Source organism: Lagopus leucura, unplaced genomic scaffold, assembly GCF_019238085.1.
Source record: "Lagopus leucura isolate 7727_CA_CO unplaced genomic scaffold, USGS_WTPT01 Super-Scaffold_100038, whole genome shotgun sequence".
Classification (NCBI taxonomy): domain Eukaryota; kingdom Metazoa; phylum Chordata; class Aves; order Galliformes; family Phasianidae; genus Lagopus; species Lagopus leucura.
The window spans coordinates 90,933-115,112 of NW_024962287.1; the positions used below are offsets into that span (position 1 = coordinate 90,933).

General features: G+C 43.4%; 1 protein-coding gene across 3 annotated transcripts in view; it reads left to right on the top strand.

The window, feature by feature from the left end:
* Positions 1-24,180, top strand: part of EVA1A (eva-1 homolog A, regulator of programmed cell death) — a 189,025-nt gene that overhangs the window by 45,075 nt on the left and 119,770 nt on the right. For 2 of the 3 annotated variants that reach the window (XM_042883549.1, XM_042883550.1), the window contains exons 2-3: positions 3,388-3,602; positions 12,889-13,012. In XM_042883549.1, the coding sequence (XP_042739483.1) occupies positions 3,388-3,602; positions 12,889-13,012 (339 nt within the window). The remainder of the gene's footprint in view (positions 1-3,387; positions 3,603-12,888; positions 13,013-24,180) is intronic. The other variant, XM_042883551.1, reaches the window with a different exon arrangement.

Genomic DNA, 24,180 nt, shown 5'->3' on the forward strand with positions numbered 1-24,180 from the left:
CCAGGAAACAGTCAGAGGCCTGTAGGCTATTCCTTTTGTATTTATTATTTATGAATTGCTTCTCGCTTTGGTATATAAGAGCCATTGAAGTCCTCAATCACTGCCACCGGCTCCATGTTCATACACTTCATTTAGTGAAGAGCCTCCCTGTAGTTCTCTTGCTTGTGCCGCACGTAGTGGTACAAGAGGTCACTGGAAACTTGTCACCTAAAACCCAGCAGGAATGCTGAAAACAATTTGGGTTTTGGTTTACTGAAACATGAGTCAGTGGGTATTGAAGTGTCAGCATTTTCAGAAGAACTGCCAGCGAATGCAGTGCAGATGTGGCACATTTGAAGAGAAAACATTGATTCTCTGCAGCCCAGTCCTTTTGCTTTTTGGAGAACATTATGTCTTTCCTGATCACGTCAATGCATAATTCAGTGTTTCCTAACTGTGGTCAGTGCCAGATGTTTCAGGCGCTGTGCTTTGTTCATTATTGGCCAGTCACCATCAAAGCCTTTGAGCACTTCAATACCTTCAGCTTGAACAAACTCACGGTATTACAAGACTGATGATAGAAAAGGAGAGAAGGAACTATTTCAACAAGTGATCAGCACTAATTGCAGGGATGGAAACCTTACCTGATGGTGAATTGGAGCTGTGAAAGGCATGCTGCAGAATAGCTGCTCTGACAGAATAATTGAGTATATGGAGGAGCCAGTGCTGTCTTCACTGTGCTTTGGCTATAGTTCTTTCCCTCCCTAATAGGTCAGATTTAGGGAGAAGTCCTAATGCAATGGAGGATCAGCATGGAAAATGAGGGTTACTATTTCATGTCATATTCTGGTTTTGTTTGCTGTTTACTTTTCCTGTCCATCTTGTAGGGTTGCCTCGCTTTTGAGGGAGAGCTGATCTGATTATGTGTTATAGCATCACCCAGAACATACGTTCACACATCTCCTGTGCAAGATTTCAGTGTTAGTGTGGATAAAGAACTATTCCTAGTCAAAGATCTAGATGAAAATGTACTATTTTAGAATGTAAGAGGAAATTGTTGGTTATAGACTTGGGGCCAGAGAAGAGGCCCTGAGCATAATTTATTTAGTGACTAAAAATAGCCTTCAGATGCATATACAGCTCAATTTGACATTGAAATGATTCTCAGGAAGCCACGTGAATTCTCTCAAACCACAGTTTGTGCTTTCTTGTGTAAATTATCACAATGGTCTTGGAGAACATGCTGATGGACGTGAGTAAGCAGTGCACCTTGCAACAGTGAGTGCAACTAAAGAATAAGGAGAGTGGGATCCAGTTGCTGTTTGCTTACAGATGAAGTGAAACCAGAAACTTTTCTCTGGAATGCACCGTGGTAGAACCAGAGGCAACAAAGAATCAGTAACGGCTGTTCTTAAACTTAATTGCTGTTAAGCATTGGCACAGATTGCCCAGAGAAGTTCTGAAGGTCCTGTGGGAATATTCAGAACTTCACTGGACTAGATTCTGAGCAAGCTGATGTAAAGCGCCCCTGTTTTAAGCAAAAGATAGTACTGGATAGCTTACAGAGGTACCAGTCCAATTTATTTCATGGTTATGGCCAACTGAGAGGATGATCACATTTCTGCTGATTTTTAAAAATGCAAGTGTAAGATACATGTCAGGTTTCCTTTTAGAAATTTGTCTGGGTGTTGTTTTTCCTCTCTATTCTACTTCTAGAGAAAGAAGTACAGGAAGACAGAGACAGGATATTGTGGGATTGCTACTGACAGGCTTCTGTTGGCCAGGGTTGGGAAGGGGACTTCTGAAGTCACTGCAGAGAGTAAGAAGTCTGCAGAACAGACCCATGGCTGCTGCTGCTCTTGCACAGGCTGTAGAGTTCCCTGAGCGAACATCTCTGTATCAGCACCATCGTGATTCCTCCTCAGGCTTGAGTGTGGCAAGGTTTGGGGCTGTTGCCATGTATGGTGGAAATGCTAAAAGGCACAGCTTGAAACAGTGATGGAGCACCTGGTGGGAAAGCAAGGCCAGCCCAGGGGAGCTCAGCTGCATGCAGTGTACTGAGTGACCAGAAGGGCTGGAGACAGGATCCATCCCTTCCCAGCCCTCATTTAAGGGTTGGCAGTGGTGTCACACATATCTCTGGAGATGCCTGCATTCCTGAGGCCTTCTGAAGGTAAGCAGCTTCTTTCTTTTGCTTCTGTGCCCACTGCTGATGCATTTGAGCAAGTCCTTGCTTGCTGCAATCTAGGGCCTTGCTATTCAGCTGACACTGTTGTGCTTTCCATTATGTTACACCATGGAAACCTGACTGCAATCAATCCTGTTTAGCTCAGCATAACTTTAATGAGGTTTTGTCACGCTTTGTTCTTTTTAACAAATTTATTATTATGAATAACGCTGTCTTGTAACAGACAGAAGAGATTTGATTTCTGCATATGGTTTTTCTTCTAACTTTATTGAAACTTGATAAAAACAAGAAGGAAATAGTACGTTGCGAAGGGAGATCTAAGGTATAACTGGTGTGCCATGATGTTCTCATCCAGCAAACTATAAGTACTTGCACCAGATTTACCCCTTAGCAGCTCTGAGTCTGGGTCTTTCTTACCTGTTACTGTTGTAGGGTTACAGGAAAGCTGGGGTGGGAAGGGACTGTTGTTATCTAGTCCAACCTCCTACTCAAAGCAGGATCAACTAAGAGATCAGATCAGGTTACTCAAAGCTTTATTCATGGAGATCCTGAAGTAACAGAGACTGTGGGACCTCTCTGGGTACCCTGTTCCACTGACTGACTGCCCTCGCTGTGAAAAGCTACTCCATACACATAGTCTGAAATACTCATTGCAGTTCGTGCCTGATGTTCTTCCAGCATGTGCTCCTGTGGAGGGTTTAACTCCACCTCCTCGATAACCTCCCTATACACACTGTCAGACTGCTTTTATTTTCCCCAAAAGCTGCCTTTTTCCAGCAGGTCAAGTGTTCCAGCTCCTGTTCATCTCAGTGACCCATGGCTGCGCTCACTCCAATTTATCAATGGCTGTCTTGTACTGGTGGACCAAAAGTTGCATGTAGTATCGCGATACAGTGTAAATGATGAGTCTGGCTCAGCTGCATTTCCTGTAGTCTTGGTATTTGTACCAGTGCAAGTGGTACGAGTGTACTAAGAGGAAGCAATATAGAGATGCTTCAGATTTAAGGACATATAACACTACTGAAGGACGAACTGCTCAACCTCTCTCTCTCAGACTCTGTCAGTGTCTATCTTCTTTTCCTGTATGTGATGATGAGTAATAAAATCTATGGCCCTCACTGTTTTAGTTGTGTTTGTTAAACTGCACTAGTTTACTAATAATTAACTTAATAATTAACTTACCTGTCACTAATGATGGTTTGTGTCATGTTTTTTTGCAGGTTACATATCACAAGTACTAAAGAATTACACTGACCATGCCTGTGATGGAGAATATGTCTCCCTGAGATGCCCTCACAGAACCACCATCAGCATCCAGTCTTCTTTCTATGGCAGAATTGTACCAAGTCACCAGATGTGTCCTTCTCGCTCTCCCCGCTCCCACGCGACTTTAATTAAGGAAGATGTTGCCTGTTCCGTTGGCACTTCACTTCAGGTATTTCATGCTAAACTGGATCTGCTCATTCTGGAGTTCTTTTCCTAGACCAGGCATTTAGTTTTCTTATGGTTCTATCAATAATAGTTCAGGCATATGATTAAAAAGGAGTATTCTGGAAGACCAGATTGTGTTTGGACTGTGTTTCAAGACTTCTTCGTACTCCTCCTTCCCGATAGCTTTTTCAACACACTTAGGAGTTTCTCTGCTGTTTCTGGTTTCTCTGGCTTCTTACTTCAGAAATGATCCTGTCTCGAGGCTTTTACTTCAGTTACATGAAATCCAGAGGCAATCCTTGAGTTCTGTGCCTGACTCATTTGGCTCTTAGGCCGCTGTAAGTGATAATACATCACTTAAGCTTGTTATCTCCCAGTTAACCAACTCTGTCCATTTCTGTAGGGAATGCTGACTATATGCACGTGTAACTTGAGCAAATCAGAGGATTATATGGAAGGTGCCATTGTTAGTCAGCTGTCAGTAAGAGCAACAAAAATTAGAAACATTACTGGGCTGATCTGTGATGAGTGATCTGCTCCCCAGAGCAAAAGAAAGCCCACTTCTTTCTACGTGCACACTTTGAGACTGAAAATCCGAGGCCAGAGACTTTTCTTTAGCATGCTGTGTGTTTATAGCTATGAACCAGTAGTAACTTGTAGTAAAGCTTAGAGCTAGATTAATGAACCCACAGAGCTAGTGAATAATTTCATTTATAACTCGCATAAAGGCCAGTGTTTCCCCCATCACTTCTCATTCTTTCATCCAGGGTTTTTTCTGACTGAAGGCTTTAGCAGAGTCTGCCTTCCCTTTTTTGTTTCTTTTCATGATTACATTTACTTGAAACATCATTGATACTGGTGCATATAAGCTCATCTCCTCTGAGTGAGTGGCCCACTTAAAGCAACTGGAAGAATTTGAGAGCAAGGGAGATGAAATCTTTAGATAGTGTAAACGAGAGCTGGATCTCATCATCTTTCTCAGACCTGGAAAGGCTGATGCCTCTCTGAAGGGTAAGCGAGGCTCTCCACAAGCTGAATAGCAGGGTGCCTGCATCTACGTGGTGGAAATGCACATATGTAAGAAAATTGGACATAGAAAAGAAAACTAGACAATAAAATTGGATTTATTATGTTTATTCTTGGTTATGTTGGTTGCTATAGACAGGAAAGTTAGGTTTGTATTCTGATTGGTGCTAATTTAAAAAGCCAGCTAAACCAAACCTTGCCAAATTAAGTATGCAAAATCACCATGTCTAATCAAGCCCATGACTACATACTATTACTATACTGTACATGCTCTTATCTTGAGATTGGCCTGGAGTGTAAGAGACAGGTACTAATACCATTCTCCCTGAACACTACCTGTGCATACTTGTGCATAATGGTTGCTCTCTGTCCTATAAATATCCAGTTCAGACATAGAAACAATGGAAAGTTGAAAAAAGGTGTTGATTACACTGAGGCAACCAAAGGTAGTCCAGTCTTATGTGACGAGTGGCCTGGATGCTTTGCTTAATCATGCTTTTATTTGAAATGAAATGCATTCCATTTAGGAGAATGTGTCCAAGATGTGAAGGCAGTGACCCCAAACTGCATGTATGGAGATACCAGAAAAACAAAAATGAAGTTGTGTTGAAAGCCAGATATTTGTTTTGTGAACAGCCTCCTATTCCACTCTGTTTAACAGGGGAACCTAAAATTAGCACAAGACACTTGAGATGTGTTGTAGGAAGTAAGAGAGATTTGTGCTGTATTCAAGAAGATGATTTAAAGCTGAGGGTGTAGAAATTGCCCACTCACCCTTTCATATGAGGAGCAAATATTGTGCTCTGACGCGTCATTAGACAGTCTGGTCTGGAACTGTTTCTTCTGTACCTTCTCCGTAGAGTTCTGCAGGAAATAGCTGGGATGTGCCTGAAGTGAGATACATGACACAGCTCTGCTGTCACCTTCTCCCACAGGCACTTCAGCAGTATATGAAGCAGCCCTGCAAAAGGGAGCAGCAGATTCCTTGCATGCTAACCGCAGGACACCCTCAGCACTTCCTCCCCTTTTTTTAAAAGGATAGGAAGATTTATGTGATAGAAAGCAGAGGAAAGCTGACCTCTTTGGGGCTTAAAATATTAGGTAAACTGTTCATTAGCTGCAAGACTTCCAAATCATGAGCTGAGAGTTGGTCAGAAGGCGATGGAGCTAGAGGTGTCTATGTGTTATGGAGGGTTTTATTTTCTCCAAGCATCATAGTTTAGTGTGGCTTTATAGTGTGGTAAAGTAAAATAGAAAGGAGAAGAAAATGATTCAATTACTGTGACTTTTTGGGAAGGGTAGTGGTTACTTGTCGTGCCCAGTCTCAGGATGTTGTACAGTGCCACTGATGTAACACTGATGTAAGGCCACTGAGGTGCCCTCACCAGGAACTGGGGTCCTGCTGTACTGGTATTATAAAGACACAAAGGAAGAGCCCTTCCTTTGTCTCCAAACAACCTGTAAGATGATGATGGTCAGAGGGAAAGAGAGGGAAAAATGACAGAAAGGAAGAAAGGAATTTACACCAGACCACACTGTGGTCAGTACAGCAGGGAGAGCTCAGGGCTTGTCACATTGCACATCACATTTCCAGGATTTACAGACAATTTGAGCAGGAAAAGTTTCAGAGACTCCAGTGAATTCAAGAGCAGAATTTGGGCAACTCTTCATCAAACTGTGCTGTTTGTTTTGCAGGTGCTCGTGAGCAGTGAGTTGAGGGTGCACAGGAGGTTACTGCAGTGCCAAAGCTGCTCCTATAAAAAGCTATGGAACCTGTGCACCTTCATTCATGCACTGTGCACTGCCTGAAATACAGCTCTCTGGCAGTCATCTCCCGGCTAACGATTTGCAAATCGAAGATCTGTTTGATGCAGAGATCGCAGATATCTCTACATTGTATCTTTGACGTCTTTCCTTGGCTGAAATAGTTTATCAGAGCATTTTGAAGTGCAGTGGAAGGAGAGGTGTGACAGGCAGAGGCTCCTGTCTCCCTGAAGAGGCAGGACTGCTCCCTGAGTTGTAAGCCTCCTAAAGCTTTGTTTACTGTAAATTTAAACTTTCCAAGTCATGGGGCTTCTGTCACTGCTTCCAAGACTCTGCTTGACAGTGTAATGGTTTGCTCTGAGTGATTTTTCTCCACTCTGTTTTACGCTTTCCCTTTCCTTAATCCCATGACTTTCAGTTATGTATCCTTTTGTATTTCTTTAGCTTAGCCTTCCTTGCCCTTTGAAGTCAGCCCTCCACACGTATTAGGTTTCCCACTGTTAGGAAATGCAGGTAATGGTTAATTAGGCAGTAGTGCATTTTTTACTAGCTCTAGTTACTGAACATAGTGCAGTTCTTTGCACATTGCTGTCTCCGGGCTCTTTCAAGGTTCTTGCAGAGGAGCTCTGGAAAATCTTGGTGCTGTTTTCCAGCATTTTAGTACCACTGCTGCCTGCACTACTCACCTTGCTGGAATTTACTTCCATAGCAGAGCTCATGCACGCCCAATTTTCAGCTATTTTTCAGTCTGGTTTGTTGGTGTATGTCACCAGTTATGTGGGTATAGTTTCCTTCTGCTAACTCCATGGTGAGCATCAGAAAGTCCATGGGGGAGTAATAAAGGAGAGCTAGTGGAGCACTAAAACATGCCATAGATCAATGGTCAAATCCAGGGCCTCTGTGCTCTTCTTAATTTAATGAGCAGTTTGGATACGGCGCTTTGGGCAAAACTAAATTACTTTCCTGAGGAGCAGGGAAGGTTTCTTGATAATACCGTAGACAAGTGACCTGCATCTCAGCAGTACACAGTCCAGTTCCTCCTGTACTCTTTCCTTCCCTGTTGCTGATCCTTCAAATATCTTCTTGCTGCATTAATGTGCAATCTGCACATAACTGGCAGAAGGCTCTCAAAATAAGATTGCAGCATTAAAATATGAAGTCTACAGTGTGTTAGGGTAACACTAACAATCTGAGATATATAAAAGAGTGTTAAAATTCAAATAAAACGTGACATAAAGCCATTATGAAGCCATTGTGCTGTGTGTCAGCATGGAGAGAATTAATGCTGCCTTGTTTGTTCTATTTACTTCTCATTGCAAAGCTCATGGAAGAATACCAACCTATGTGTTGGTTTAATTCTACCATAGTGGCAGTGCTTGGGCTGAGTGTGACCTAGAAATGATTGATTATATTTTAATTATTGTTATCTTCTTGTGTAAAATTCTTAGTACCAGCCTGTGCCCATCTTCATCTGGCACGCAGCTCTGAACCATTCTTAAGCTCACACCCTGAATTCTTATCTTCTGCAGCATACAATTTGGAAATCATTTAGCGGGGTTCCTCTGTGCAATTTCATGCCTGAACTGATGTGACCTGAAGTCATCCTTATGTTCCTTTGATGACAGAGGCTGCGCAGAGAGAAGTTGTATGTCAGAATCCCAGCTCCCATGGAATATCATCATTGGCTTCTATGGCTTAGGGTTTCACCCCGAATGTTTTAAATCTATGAGCTACTGCAAGGTACTAAGAGCTAAGATAAATTTAATTACCTTGGGTATTAAGCTCAGTTGTGGTCTATTTTAAGCATGAGCACAAGTATTTCTTCAAGAGTGATTTGGAGAGATAAAAATGAGTGCATCCTTGGGAATAGCTGAGGACAGCCTCCTTGGGAGTAGCTGAGGACAGCCTTGTTTCAGAGCTCCCATTCAGTTCCAGATTAAACAGTTGATAAGTAATGACCACAAGCAATTACTACGCTAACAAGCTCAGCAAAACGAGCACAAGAAATGTGTTTCACCTGTAGTGTCCTCTTCCAAGACATGGTTTTGATCTCGAGACTGCCCTTGCTTTAGGACCTGGGTCACTGCAGTGAGATTAATCCAGGGCGTAAATCACAGGGATTGGATTAGTGGTTGTTTTACTTGAGTTCACATTTCTTTCTCTGTTATCTCCTCCAAATCTTGCAGCCTCTTAGCTCAGTCATGGACCTCAGAATGGAACGGCTTTAAGCAGCTACAGCTTCCCTCCTGATCACTGGCTGTCAGCCCTCAGGCTTGATTTACCAATGAAAAACTACTATAAAATGGCACAACACAATTAAAGTGTCCTCCCTCCTCTTTCATGCCAGACAGGAATTTCTCCTCCACCTTCTTTTGTTGGAGTGACTTTTTTTTTTTTTACATAATGTATCCTACATGACTTCATTTTGTGTTACTCAGGAGTCTGCTAGCTGACTTTAGCATAAACAGCTCATTATGTGTACAGGTTGGGAGCCATTTTGTGTTTCTAAAACTATTTCTATGCAAATTCATTTTGCTCATGGGCATATTTTTTTTTCTGATTGTGTATTTCTATCTTTACAAATGACAGAGAGAAAAGAATAGAATGCCTGAATTTTTCAGCCATTCATCAAATGCTTGTGAGTTTAGGATACTCTCACATCATCAAGAAAACTCACAGCCTTCCTGGGGTCAGTCTAGCTGATCATCTCCAAATTCAGAAATGTTCGCATTTAGCCCTGCAGAGAAGGACCTGGGGGTCCTGGGTGTGAAAAACTGAGCATGAGCCAGCAGTGTGCTCATGCAGCTTGGGAATCAAATGGTGTCCTGGGCTCCATCAGCAGAGGGGTGGCCAGCAGGGACAGGGAGGTGATTGTCCCCCTCTGCTCTGCTCTTGTGAGGCCCCATCTGCAGCTCTGCGTCCAGGGCTGGGGGCTTCAGTACAAGAAAGACAGGGAGCTGTTGGAGAGGGTCCAGAGGAGCCACAGAGATGAGCAGAGGGCTGCAGCACCTCCACTACAAAGACAGGCTGAGGGAGCTGGGCTTGTTCAGCATGGAGAAGAGAAGCTGCGGGGTGACCTCAGTGCAGCCTGCAGTACCTAAAGGGAGCCTGCAGACAGGAGGGGAGTCAGCTCTTGGAAAGGGGAGATGACAGCAGGACAAGGGGAAATGGTTTGGAGTTGAGGGAGGGCAGATGGAGGTTGGATGTCAGGGGAAGTTGTGTGCTGTGAGAGTGGTGAGGTGCTGGAACAGCTGCCCAGAGAGGCTGTGATGCCCCGTCCATCCCTGGAGGTGTTCAAGGCCAGGTTGGATGGGGCCCTGGGCAGCCCGGGCTGCTGTGAAATGTGGAACAATTCCTGTGATCCTGGAGAGCAAATCTGAAATCCTCTTACCTTGCATGAAATAAAACAGCCTGACTTACACGTACAAATATCAACTCAGCAGTTGGTGGCCCTGCATGGCACAGGGGGGTTGGAGCTTCGTGATCCTTGAGGTCCCTTCCAACCCAGGCCGTTCTGTGATCTGGCATCCACTGAAGCTCAGATCTTGCCTAGAATTGTAATTTTTAAGAGTAAGAACAGAAAGCTGTGGTCTTGGTCTGTGACCTGTTATGCATTTCACCGTTGGTGTGTGCTTTGTAGGGTCACTGCAGAGTTTAAGTATTGTGCATACTACTGATAGTAATGGGGAATACATTTTCTGTGCACGTCAGGATAGGTGAAAATTGTATGCACCAGGTTTTAAATTGATGTTAGGTCTGGCACAACTTGTTTGCTGATTTTTCATTTTACACTTTGTGGATATATTGAATTTTATCCAAGGCTTTACCCAAACAGTCTGCAGGAAGTCAGAAATCTTAATGATTTTTTGATGATTTTTTTTCAAGAACCTGGGGATGGTGCATCAGAATTATGTGAATGAAAAGGAAATGTTGATTTCTACTCCCTACGGAGTAACTCTGCAGAATTATGGCAGTTATCCAGTTATCCAGTTGAAACTGTAGATGAACGATGAAGCCAGTCAGAAGAGTCATTAATAGAAGGTGCATTCAGCCTAAATAACATTTCTCATTTTCTGCCCTCTCACAATGGCATGGATGACTTTTGCTCCTTCATTTAGGTATAAATTTCTCCTTAGGGCTGTTACTCTCAGTACCACTGAAAAGAAGTTCAGGATGTTCCTCTTACATGGGAAATATTGAGTAAGAGTTACCACAGATCAGAGCAGGGCATGACAAAGTTTTCTGACCTAAATTATGATTCTGTGGTTCTGAAGTGGCAATTTGTGGAGCCTGAGGTTGTGAAGCAATCACCTTTGTTCTTGGTTCTGCATCTAAGGACAGATGAACATGTGTTGCTTGTTGAAGCAAAAACTTCCAAAGCAGCTTCTTGTTGGTCTCTAAATCCACTGTGCTTTTCCCACTGGTTTTAGTGGCGCCTATTGCACAACACCAAGCCCCTAATAAGCAGTGGTGAAAATTCTACCCGTTGTGGTATGGAAAGGTTTGCTGACCAAAAAGCAGAGTGCTGCCTTTGAGGAGACAAAACTCCCTTGTGGGAAAGAAAACTTTCGCGGTGTTCCTAATTTCCTTTAGCTGCATATCTGTGGCACTGTGTAGGTGTAAAGTCATGGTTGAGCAGTAGTAGAAAATCTTTTCAGGTCCACTATGATTTGGAGAAGGTCTCTTACCATGTATGAAGCTCTCAAGAGTTGTTCCAGCTGTTCCTTGCCTTGTGAGATCAAAAGAGGTATCTGCATAGAGGTCTTACTTGAATTCCTTTGCAATTCTTTGGACTTTGCATTAAATCAAATTTCATATGCTTAGTTAGCTGTTAACCCTGGGAGTCCAGAAAAAGGAATATGCTGTTTCTGTGCATTTTAACATACTGGTCAAGCTAGGGGTAGTGCTTGCGGGCCCTTTCATACTGTTCACTTTTAATCCTTTCCATCCTAAGCCCTGTTTTTTGAGATGAGATGCCTGCGTTTTATTACCTTCATGAGTGCAAAACAACAGCAGCACATGCTTTCTGTGCTCTAGAAAAGGCTTGAATAGTCATGGATTAAAATTTAAAACAAAGATTGTGTAGGCACAAATTCTTGCATGTATGAGCCTGAAAGGTGAAAACTTTAGGAAGCTGTGAGCAACTGTCAGTGAGGCGCTCCCAGACTGAACAGAAACTGGAGCAGAAATTGCTGTTGTTTAAAGGATGATGTTCAGAGTTATAATGCTGAAGATAATAGATACTATGTTCAGGGAGAGCTCAAAAATAGAGAACCGTTGAGGCAGGGACAAAATGGGTTTGGGAGGCATGCTGTGGCCTTTAGGTAATAGCATAAAGATGAGATTGAGGGAAAGTCCAATATCAGGGTAGGTACAAGCAAATGAAATGGAGGGGAACCTGGGAGAGCTTCTGGGAGAAGATTTTCTAGCAACTCCTTGCAAGAGGAAATTAATTGTTTTGAGACTGGAATTCATAGCTCTGAATGGCAGAGGCTGAGCAAGGTTGTGGGATTGCCTCGCTCTGCGGTCTCAAAACGCTTTGACACAGGTTCATGTGTGTCAGACAAACATTATGTTAGTGTTGGTGCTTTAGGGGCTCTAAAGGAGGATATCTAAGCCATCCAGCTGGATTTAAAATGTAATTACTGCTCCACTTAATAATATTCCCTCTGCCCCACTTCTGCTCTGAAGAATCATATGGTTAGAAAAAAAAAATCATTAATCTTCCTTAATGAAGTTACTTTCTAGCAGGAGACAGAATGCCTCGTCCCTGTGGATTCTGAGACAGTTCTGTGAGTGTTATGAATGGGGAGGTGGGAAGCCAGTGTTGGAGGAAAAGTAGTGTGAAAAAATGGAGATAAGGCCCAAAATACCAGTGGTAGGAGGACCCTGTGACTCACAGACCCATGGTGAGTTTAGCTAAAAGGAAAGCGAAAGTCACAGGGAAGAGAGTGTGCTTAGACAACTTACTGAAGTATCAGCATTCCCACCACAAGGACTAATTATTGGAACACCAGCTATTGCCAAAACGTTCCCTTACCAGTAAGAGAGCTTTTCTGAAACCTGTGGTTGAAACTGAATCTGCAGAGGAAGCTGAAGCAGAATGGTGTGGGCAGTGCTTGGGGCTGCTGTTAACAGTTAGGGCTGATCCATCTCCTCCACATTGCTTTTCCTGGGACACACTGCTGGTGCTGCCTGATGCTATGATTAAACTGTATGAGTCTTCCAAAGTCTCTGCCAGCAGTCTAATGCATTCTCTTTGCATGCATGAAAGGAAAACGTGCTCACTGAAATAGTGCAAATTTTAGTTATCTGCTTCGCTGCATAGCTCCATCAGCACCCATTGCTTTCAGCTGGTCATAGGGTCATTGCTGGGGTGGCTAAGGAGGTAGGAACTGCCGTGCTGTCTGTCCTTCAACTTGCCTGTATTTGATGGTTCCTTAGGGAGGTACTGAAGTGCTTTCGTTTTCTGTTCCATGTTTGTGCATCCCCTGCTGCAGAAGATGCTGGATGAGTGCCAGGACAGACGGAGCTGCCGGTTCCTTGTCAGCAGCCGGCTGTTTGGCGTAGATCCGTGCCCTGAAACAGCCAAATACCTCCTCGTGTGGTATAAGTGCAGGCCAAGTGAGTATCTCTCCATCAGATCTGCTTTTTTCCTGGTGAGACAAAAACAATTTTGTGCTTAGTCCTTGCCAGCAAGAACTTCTGGTACTTTTTGTTCCCTTCCACCTTTATTTTCAGTGTAACATAATGCCTGGGTGCAGAGCGTTTCCCCTCTCCCCCTCATTTGCTGCATTGCTCTTGCTGCTGCTCTGTCTCTTCCTCTCTTCCCAGCAGCCTGCAATGAAGATTGTTTTTGCAGGTGCCAGTGGAAGTCTTTTGCCAAGACTTAGCTCATGCTGCCCTGCAATACTGCTGGCAATGAAGGGGCTGCTGCAGCTCCTATCTGGTTCCAGACTCGGTCACTGCTGCCCAGACAAGCTGTAGATACCTCATCCCTGAAGGTACCCAAGGCCATGGAACACCTGGACAGCCTGATGTGGTGAGGGGCAGCCAGCTCACAGCAGGTGTTGGATTGGATAGACTTGGAGGTCCCATCCAACCCAAACCGTTCTGTGACTCTACAATCTTCTCTAAGCTAGTGGGACTCATCCCCTCTATTTCTGCCCACAGCAGCATAGGGACAGCCTGAGTGGATGAAGATTTTTATTCAGGTGCCTAAAGTGAGCAGTTAGGGCCATAAGTCAGTGCCACACTCACCATGCCATATCATAATCTAGCTTTTAATTGCTTCCAGATCAGGCTCGAAAATATTAACCTTTTCTTTGCTTTTCTCATTAGCTGTGTTTAAATTAAATGAGGCCAGGGGGTACTAGGAGAGCAGTCATGCCTGCTGCACTGCAGTGAGGTCAGTGTGGTTTTAGACAGGGACAGCTGACACCTTGGCCAATTCCTGGCCCTGCTAGGGCAGTCAGCATGATGTGGACACTGTCCCCTCGGGTGCTCTGGCAGCAGACACATCATCCTGGAGGCAGATAAGAGTCTAGCAGTGACCAAACTGTGCCACCAGATTTCATCCAGAGGAAAGACGCTGACAGCCTGTAAGTTGTTAGCCTGGATTTGAGATTTCAGCCCTTTTGATTACGTTAGTGACATGGTGCTACCATCACACCGGCAAAATTTTGGGGGGAAAAAAAGATGTTTACATAGGAAAGTAAAACATAACTGATTTCAGAAAAAAATTTGAAACAACAGAAGAAATATTTAAAAACTAAGCTGCAGAGGAGAATACTTTTTGCCTCAGCATGCAGAGACCTGTGCTAAGTAAAGAGATCTGGCAGAACCTATGAGGAATTCAAATGAAAAGTTGGTAATGTAGCACCTGCATTTACTGTGGGGCTTTCTGAGTGATTGGAACATTCCCCGTTAGGTGAGAAGCACATCTCTGTGAAGCAGGAGTGATTAACAGGGTGTTCTGACAAGTCCTCGTAAACCTGGGGGTTTTGTATGAAAGCTCACTTGAGAAATCTGATTATTGAGGCCAGACTGAACTTCTGAAAGTACTTCAGGATCCCATCTGTGCATAAATATTTATGGCTTGGCATTCTTTGCTAATTACAGCTATGCTAGAAAAGAAAGAGTACGTGTGTGTGTACAGAGTGAGTGATTTTCCTGAGAAAGAGAGCAGGGGAAGTTGCTTAAAAACATTTCCCCAAGACAGTTTTTTTCAGGCGTTTTCCCATTTTGCAGGGCAAAATAGTAATCTGGCAGCAACACTTTGCCACTGGGCAAACCTTAATCAAACCCACTGCATTAATAACAAAGTTTAAAATACACGAGGATCAGCCTTGCATAGAGATACCAATGCACTTTCTACCTTTCTTTGATGATTCAGAACTCTAAGCCTCAGCAATGCTCGAGTCTGGTAACCAAGCCTTTTCACTCTGCAGAACACTCTCAGAATGTTAATGAGCAGACTGATGAAGATGGTTCATAGAACGCACAGTGCAGGACCGTGATACGCCTTGCTCATTTCTTCTGAGCTACAGATGAATCCAGTGGAAGGCCTTCATGCTTAATAAGTGATCCCAAAAGCTGTGGTCCCATGAAATGTTGGTCTGCTCCAGAAAGTCTGAGCACCCGTAGTTGTAACAGTCACTGGTGTCACTGGTGACAGCTCACTGCCTGACACATGCTTTGATCCATCATTTTGTCAGAGTCAGAACATGGCTTACGTTGGAAGGGGCCTGAAAGAGCGTCTGATTTAAACTCCCAGAAGATTGCAGAAGACAGATGCAATTTTTTGGCCTATGTCTCTTTTTAACAGTAGGCATGATAGTAGTGCTTTATTAAGAAGCCTCTTAAGGTCTGAACTGTATTCTAGAGATATCTTTTTTTTGTCTGTTTTTGCCTATTGAGGGAGCCTGATGTGATCGCGCAACTGAAGGTAGCTGCCTTGGTTAAGTGCCCACCTAGGTAGCCCTTGAAATCTAATGATTTCAGTGCTCACTGGTGTTGCGGGGTTGATTCATAAAGCAAGGTTGATTCTCAGAGGCAGAATTTCTAGGAAATATGGACCAGTATATCACGCTGAAACTGAAAGCCCAGATGTTCCAAATTATGAGGCTCCAGTAAATAGGGTGTGCTGCAGTAACTGCTTGGAGTCTGCTTTCACAGTGTTTATTTGACAAGAGGTAGTGAGAAATACAATGGCTTGTGTGGTTTGGGAAGTCCTGTGCTGTCCCCAGTAATCTAATTGCTGCTTCTGGGATCTAGCCAACACTCATCTGCCTCTGGAGGGCTCAGATATATACTTGGGACAGCTTTAGCAGATCATCCTGCTACCTGCAGCCTCACTAAAGATCCCCAAAGGATCGCTGCAGAATGGGCAGTGTTATTCCCAACAGTGAGACCTGGAGCTATTCAAGTGCAAGCGTTGATGTAGCCTCAAACAAGCAGTGCCACGGAGCTGCTCCGCGTATGGGAACTCCAGACAGGGTCCTGGCTCTGCTGAAGGTGGGCCAACCAGTGCTGCCCTGAGCAACTCCCAGACCCAAATGTGATGTTCAGCACTGGGCAGGGATGATTTCCAATAGAAGGTTTGGATGTAGTCACCCTGTTTTGGAAGGTAAGGAAGTCTGTAACAGTGGCTATGAATTCTTCCGTGCCAGCTGGCCTTAGCACCAGAGACCTGGTTTAGCATTAAACGTGGAGGTTGGCGGCCCTGCATGTGGCAGGGGGTTGGAGATTCATGATCCTTAAGGTCCCATCCAACCCTGGCCATTCTGTGATTCTGTGACCTTGCACATTTAACTTATCAGGGCCGTGGCAGCCAGAGATGCACACCCAGAGCACACTGGGGCCTCGTGTCAGCTGAACACGCTGAGAATTTCAATCTCCAGGGTACCTCTCAGAATCATTAAAAAATTGCACCCAAATCCAATTACTTCTCAGGTACTGTGCCAATTTGATTAAGGCCCATTAAGTATAATTACTGGGCAGGCTACAGGAACACAGAATCAGAGGGAGCTGACATACTAGTTAGTTGGTCTCGCATGAATTCCCTGTAACTGAAATCTGGATTCACCAATATTATTTAAACAATTCAGTGCTTGTTCATCCCCCCCTCCCTTCACAGACAGATCATGTGTAATTGTGAGTTAGTAAATGTTTGCTCTGTGTGCAGACCTCTGGAGGGGCAGCATTCTGATCACGGCAGGAAACAGAATCTCTGGTGCTGCTCAAGTCACACTGAGGAAATAATGTCACCTGTCTGCATCCCAGCAATGCCACCATAGCTGAGTTCACCAGGGCTGGTTGCTGCTCTGGCTGTTGTGGGAGAAGCAATCCATCTGCCTTCATGCAGCATCTGTTTGCCCATGCTGGCTTTTTGCTTTTGTGTTTTCATTTTCTATTTTAAAAGCACCTGAACAAAACCTGGACATAAATGTTTGTCTCTGCAGAGGGGTTATTTGGGATGTTTAAGTTGCTATTCACTGGTAGTGTTGTTGATAACTAAGAAGGCTTCAACCCTGTCTATATGGCTTTGGCAATGAGTGCTCCATGTTCTGCCTTTCCCTTGTCTCTTCTTCCCCTATTTGCTGCCATTGCTGTGCTGTCCTGTGTGCCCTGTCCCCTTCTGAGTGACCTGGGCTGTAGCCTCCTGCAATGCTCTGGTGACATTTCCTTCTTTCCTACCAGGCAGTTGCTATTTTAGCTTATGATTTCCAGGACTGTGGGAGAGAGAATTTCTATCTTGGTTTTTTTTTTTTTTTTTTCCCAAATGATAATTATTTTTATTTCATTTTAAATGCTGTATGGTGCACCTGGGTGTGATAATGGGGCTTAGTGGCTTCCCCATAATCTTTATCATTTAGCCAAGTGTAAATACAAACTGTGCTGCTCTTTCTTCTAAAGCCTAAAACCTTTTAAAGATTCAGGAAGCCTGGATTGTGACCTGCAGTCCAGTTACAGCTCAATTCCCTCTGTGACAGTACAAGAACTTATTTGTGAAAGCCTTTCTCAAGGCTTTGAGAAATGTGTCTGGGAAGCCTGCATTTGTTGGCAAAGGGTAAAGTGCCAGAAGTGTTTATGGGGGTAGGAGGAGAAAAGGGAGTGAAGGAGGTCATTTTGTTCTAGTTCAGGGCCTGGCCATCTTTGATTTATGGCTGAAAATCGACCTGGACGAGTGTTTTGAAAAGAGCAGGCAGTTATTCTCCCCACCACAGATTTAATTCTATGTAAGAAGCCCAGTTAATTTGTGTGAACTGTCAATTACTGTTTTTCAAACATGGGAATGCTCATTCTGATGTTCTTGCCAAAGTCATACTCAGATTTCTCTTACCAGCACTCATGAATTGTAATTATAAAACAAATGAATTTGGAGATCAATTAGGAATTCTAACTAGATCTTCTGATAAAAATGTTGTCTTGAGTTTGGTCTCTATCGCATAGTAATAATCTCTATCAGATGGTGATGCAGCTGCTGTCCCAGATGTGCCGGCCTTTCAGTGAGGATGTGTGTTTTTTTGGTAATGGTAACTAAAAACTTTTATAAACACAGTAATACCATTACTTGTGCCAGAGCTTCTGCAGCCATCAGAGAGCTGTAGAGTCATCCTATGCATTGGCGATTCCCAGTTGCTGGTGAATTTGAAGGCTTACATGTGGGTACCTTACGTGTGTTGGAGAATTTTTGGTTCTGTGCATCACTTTTCAAATGGATTAACTGAGAATTTTGGGTGGGACGCTATGGAAGGAAGATGTAGGGAGTGAATGCGTCTCGTTTGCCTTAAAGTTTCTCTGTGATCCCTTCCTACAACACTGAACCTACTATGAGCTGCCGCTGGTTTTGCTGGACTAAGGATTACATCTTTTCTGTTGAATTCAGTGAATGCTGTGTGAAAAGCTGGGTTTTGTTATGTGTCCTTAATGCTTTCACTCTCTAGCCAAAATTTGCAGATGCTGTGAACAAGAATGAAGGGCCATGCAAAGAGAGAGTTCTTATAGAAATTTCTGATGGGAGAAAAGAGGGATCATAGAATCATAAAATGGCCTGGGTTGAAAAGGACAATGAACATCCAGTTTCCATCCCCTGCTGTGTGCAGGGTCGCCAACCACCAGACCAGGCTGCCCAGAGCCACATCTGAATATATTCCTGGTGCCTTTAGCCTGGTGATTAATTTCAGTGCTGGGATAGGCTGGTAATTCAGCAGTTATCAATCTTTTCAGAAAAGCATTAATCTGCTTCATAAGACAGCTTTATTGGTGGCAGGAAGAGGTCACTGTATTGTTCACTGCATTGCTGTTTTGGTGGGCTAGCCTTTCCAAAGCAGTGCAATGAAGTGTGGGCTGTTAAAGTGGCACATTCTCCTGGCCCAGCCGCTGAGGCAGTAAAATAGGTCTTTTGCCTCCTGTATTCATCAACTTGCTGTTGCTTATCTGTATCAGTTCAGAACTGCTAATGCTGCGCAAGAAATTTATAAGAGCAATAAAACTTCAGGCAGCAAGTGCGGTAGCTGTGAAAAGGTGTAAATAAAGGAATGTTATAAATAACAGAGCATAGATCCATCAGCCTGTGATCTGGGTCAGAGAAATCTTAATGAGAATGATTAATATTGCTTTAGGCCTTTCAGTCATACTTCAGAAAATCAGCCCAAAGTCATTAATGGGATGAAGTGGGATGAAGAATGAGCTCTTTGCTCCCAAACGTTTTCTTTAACTCTCATCTCAGAGTGTAGTGTATAAGTTTTGATACTGCTCTCTTCTTCCTCCTCAGATAATCGTACTATTCTGTCCTACAGGAAAGTGCAGCCAGGTGTGTTTAAAGTCTACTTTGGAGATGGAACAGAGTAGTTAATTTGCAACAGTGCCAGACTTACGGAGCAGAATATAAAATGACAACTGCTTCAGACCAATGAAAGCAACAGTGGGGAAGGGCTCCTCTTAAACACTGCAGATAGAATGGGTACATCAGGCCTGTAATTTTAAAGGAATCTGACAAGGTTGTTAACAGAGAGCAATCTTGTCAAAACTGTTTCAGACCTTCAGAATTCTGCAATCTTGAAATTTCAGGATACTTTTAAGTTGGCAAACTGCCTACGTAGTATAACTCTGGGTTATCATGCAAGTTGCTTGTTTCAGTTTCAATTTCTCTTTTGCAGAAATAGTGTTCTCCATGCCACGAAAGATAGTAAACATCAGTTTCTAAAGGTTAAATTACAGCATCTTCAAAAAAAGTTTATCAAAGGGAGTTTGAATTTAAGTGATGTTAAAAGGCATTCCTTTGAGAATGTATGAATTTGTGGCATTTTTATTTGTTTATGCTCAAAGATCACGGATGTTGAAATGAGTGAATGCACACACAGTCCACAGTTCACGTGTTTGTGGTGGAGTCAGAGGAAACGCCGTACTTGGATTCTGGAGGTCTTCGCTGTCTTGGAAAGGTCTTTACCTACTTACGCCTAAGGGAATGATGACTTGATTGACATGGATTTATACAAATCTAGAGATGAATGCATAGCAGATTCACACTGATAAAGGTGAAGCCCTGGAACTCAGATATGAGGTACTTCATTTGTAATTGAAAGTGACAGAGTTCTCTCTTTCTTACAGAAGGTATACCCTGGGTTCTGGGGGAAACAATAAATGTAAAAGCAGAAATAAGTGTCACATGCTGTGAGGAAGGATACTGGATGGGTATATTAAGCTGAGCAATTCATGGGCTGCTCTGTTGCACAAGCACTCTAGTTCAAGGGTGCCCCTTAGTTATCCGTACTGGTGTTTAATACTTTTCCTGTGTTGGACACTTATCTCTTTAATTCTCCCAGAAGAGACATTAACAGATACTAGCTATGCTCATCTCTTGTATGATCAACAAGATTGCTGGAACTGGTTGTCCAAGGAGACTGTGAAGTCTCAGTCCTCAGAGACATTAAAATCTTGACTGGACATGGCCTGAGCAACTTGCTCTAGCTTACAGTAGTTTAAGCACTTACAGTAGTTAAGCACAGAGGTTGGCCTAGACAGTCCCCAGAATGGCCTTCTGACTTGAGTGACTGTATGAATTATGGTCTGGAGTGATCACATCCCTAGAAAAGAGTTCAACTTTTCATGGTTAGGTCTTGTGTTGGCTTTTTCCATTAGGCTGACACAAAAAAAATTGCAGTGTGATGACTCCTGCAATATATCTTCTTCTGCCAGAATCATAATAATTAGGTGATCACTTTCAGTCTCTGTGAAAGCTGAATTTTAACTTATGACTAAATTGTTATGTATTCCATTTGTACTATTCTACTTCCCTTTCCACTGTTGTAGCAGAAATGCTAAAAGGCACAGCTTGAAGCAGTGATGGAGCACCTGGTAGGAAAGCAAGGCCAGACCAGGGGAGCTCAGCTGCATGCAATGTACTGAGTGACCAGAAGGGCTGGAGACAGGATCCACCCTTCCCAGCTCTCATTTAAGAGCTGGCAGTGAGGTGAGGGGGTCCCTCTGGAGATTCCTGCATGATTGAGGCCTCTGGAAGGTAAGCAGCTTCTTTCTTTTGTTTCTGTGCCTGCTGCTGATGCATTCAAGCAAGTCCTTGCTTGCTGCAGTCTAGGGCCTTGCTACTCTGTTGTCACTGCTGCTTTCTATCTCCCTTTCATCTTATCTTCCATCTCATTACAGTGTTACAACTTCAAAACCAATCAGTATCTGATAGGTGCAGGAAGAGTGATGGAGTGCTTTGGATGTGTGCTGTCCTTAGCGCTGTTCTTGCGGAGACAGTGGCTCTGTGAGGAAGAGAGTAGCCTTTATGCCCCTTTTTATAGACCAATGCTATCTGCTACCAAAGGGTTAAACACGATTAAAGAATTAAAGTAGTGTTGGTGGAGTAGTTCTACAGCATGAAAAAAGCAGATCATGCAAATTACCATCCGTGGTGATTTCATGCTGGTGGGCAGCACAGCTTCACCATGCTGTTCTCTCACTCCTCCTCAATGGAACAGGAGGAGAAAATATAGTGAAAAACACGTACAGGTTGAGATAAGGACAAGCAAATTTGACCTAATTGCTGTCATGGGCACAAAGGATTCAGTGTAAGGGAGATTAGTGTAATTTATTGTCTACTGATAGCAAAGTAAAAACCTTCTTTTACCTCACACCTCCCTTGCAGCACAGGGGAATGGGGACTGCAGTCATCCCATAACATTTAGTCTCTGCCTCTCCTCCATGGTCTCTCTGCTCACCTCCCTCCCGTGGGCACACCGCCCTTCCCCTCCTGATCCCACCTGGGCATCCCACAGCTGCAGCCCCCCAGGCAGTGCCCAGCACAGCTCGGTACCACAGGTCCCCCTTCAGGCCCTGCTCCAGCCCTGTCCCCATGGCAGCAGCTCCCCCGGCCCTCCTGCTGCACCGTGGGCTCCTCTCTACAGGCTGCTCCTGTGGGGCTGCGTCCTTCTCCAGGCCACATCTACTGTAGGTGAGACCAGCTACGTTTCCTACATAACCTCTTGTTCAGATCCCTGCTTCCGAGATTTAAATCCTTCAGGGCTTTCTGAGGAAGGCAGATTCCTCTTTCCATGTCTTTCCAGCTCTTTGATCCGGGAAATAGGTCAACTTTTATGCACTGATTATGTGAACCATGCATATTTTAATTAGCAAAATTTCATTTTTTTTTCTACTGCTAGTTCTGTTTAAAAACAGTTTTAGACAAAGTAGACCTCTGGCATTAAGGCTTCCAACGCCTTGTTAGATGTACAATCTTTGTAAGAGCTTTTATCTCTGAAGCTCTTTTGGAGCCTTAGCCAGTTGAGTTACATTCTGAGTTTCTCAATTGTGGTCATTCAGAAAATATTCATGGGCCGTAGGTGAAAATGTCCTTAAGACACTGATTTGATTTACTGCAGGTCAATATTTTGGTATTCTCATATATTCTCATATGCATTCTATTATCACAATGGTTCTTGTTTACATTGCTATTTGAGAAAGCCGTTTTTTCCATTAGAAACATTTATGATTATTTCTCTTCAATTGTTCTAGCTTTGTTATCATAATGCCATATATTGGCCTCTAAAATGTGTCTAGAAAAGCCTGCAGCTGTTCCCTCCTTGGTTTCTCTCTGTTGAATTATGTTTAAGTCAGTGTATCTGAAAACAGGCAGTAATAGAAGGGATATTATCCTTAGTAAATATCTTCATCGTGATAAATCTCTCTTGCCCTACAAGTGACTGCATGGGGATTAGAGTTGAGTAAGCATTTGCTGAATATCACTGCCACCTTTCCTAGGCCATTTAAATGTGTTTAATTTTTCAGGGTGAAACATGAAGCCCACTAATACAAATGTTTGTATTTGGACTGAATTATATCTAGACTGTAACAGTTAGATCAGGGTTAGGGCCAGATTGTGACTGATCTGTAGGAGGCCAGTTCTACTTGAGAGAACGAGAGAGAAGAATGCAGATTCATTTCTAGTCACTTACGCTGCTTCAGTTCTTTTCAATATTTATATAATGCTATTATGGGTTGAAGTACCAGTAAATATATGGATGATGCTTTGCTCTGTATTGTTTTTCACATCAGTCACAGCCCTTAAAATTACCCGATGCCTGGGAGCCATCACTGTCTGGATGTAAGACAACTGGCTTTAGTTCATCCTGGCTAAGATGGAGGTGGCAGAGCTATGAAACAGAAAATACTTCCAGGGGTTTTATGTCCTACGTAACATCACTTTCTGTTTGTTTATGTAGACTTCTGTCAGGTTGCCCAGAAACACAGAGAGAACCTGTTCTCCAATGATCAAACTCATGGGAAATTTTAAGGAGTCTGAAGTAATACTGTGTGCTTCATCTGTATTTGTTCTTTTTTAGTCCTTCCTTTCAAAAAAGTTGCATTTTAATCTGTGACAGCTCAGGGATCTGCACTCTTGATAAGCCCTGCCTTGGCTGTAACCGAGTATTCGTGTCCTTGGTAAGCAGCAGCTCCAGCAGACTTTCTTATGGCAGAATTCAGTGGCTCTGAGGAGGTGACATCTGTTGCAGATGGTGTAGCCCTCCTGCACCACAATGCAGCATGTCAGCAGCACGTCGCCCTGCGCCAAACCCCAAGGAGTGCGTGGTCAGCTTCATTGCCCTGGTTTAGTACTGTGAGTCACTCATCAGACAGTTTCCCCCACCAGCTCTGAATGTAATTTCCCAGAGCTGCTCTGAGAGTAAGAACTGAAAACGTGCTTTATTGTTGATTTTCTCAGCTCCTGGACTGACTCTCAGCAGAGGTGTGAATGGCATCTGGAGAAGATACAATACTCACTGCATCCAATCCCAGTGAAGTTTCCAAATCACAAGCTCTAACTTTGAACAATCAACAGAACTTATTAGGGTTCTAAGGGCCTTAAATGAGACCTCAGGACATGTAGTTAAGCAATCAGTTACACTTGTTAATTGGGAGTGGTAGCTAGTAATAAATCAGAAGAGGAAATTGAGTTACTGCCCTCTAAGAAACAAGAGCTTTGCAGGGGACCCCAGCACTTGTTCTTTAGGCATACTGGGATTTTTCTTTTTCTTAAGTTGATCTACTATTTCATATTTCAGCCAGTCAGGAGTGTTTTCTCTTTCTGTAGCACTGCTGCAACTATGTATAGCTTGCCCTATTGCACAGTTTAATGCCCTAGTGCTTTTAGCTTGAAACTATTGTTTTTTAAGTTTATTAATATCTGTTATACACTGTTAGGTGTTAACACTGTGTAACCAAATTTAAAGCTGTGATCCCATTTCCATCCCAGAAGATACAGAAGTCTTATTTAAAAATCAAACAAA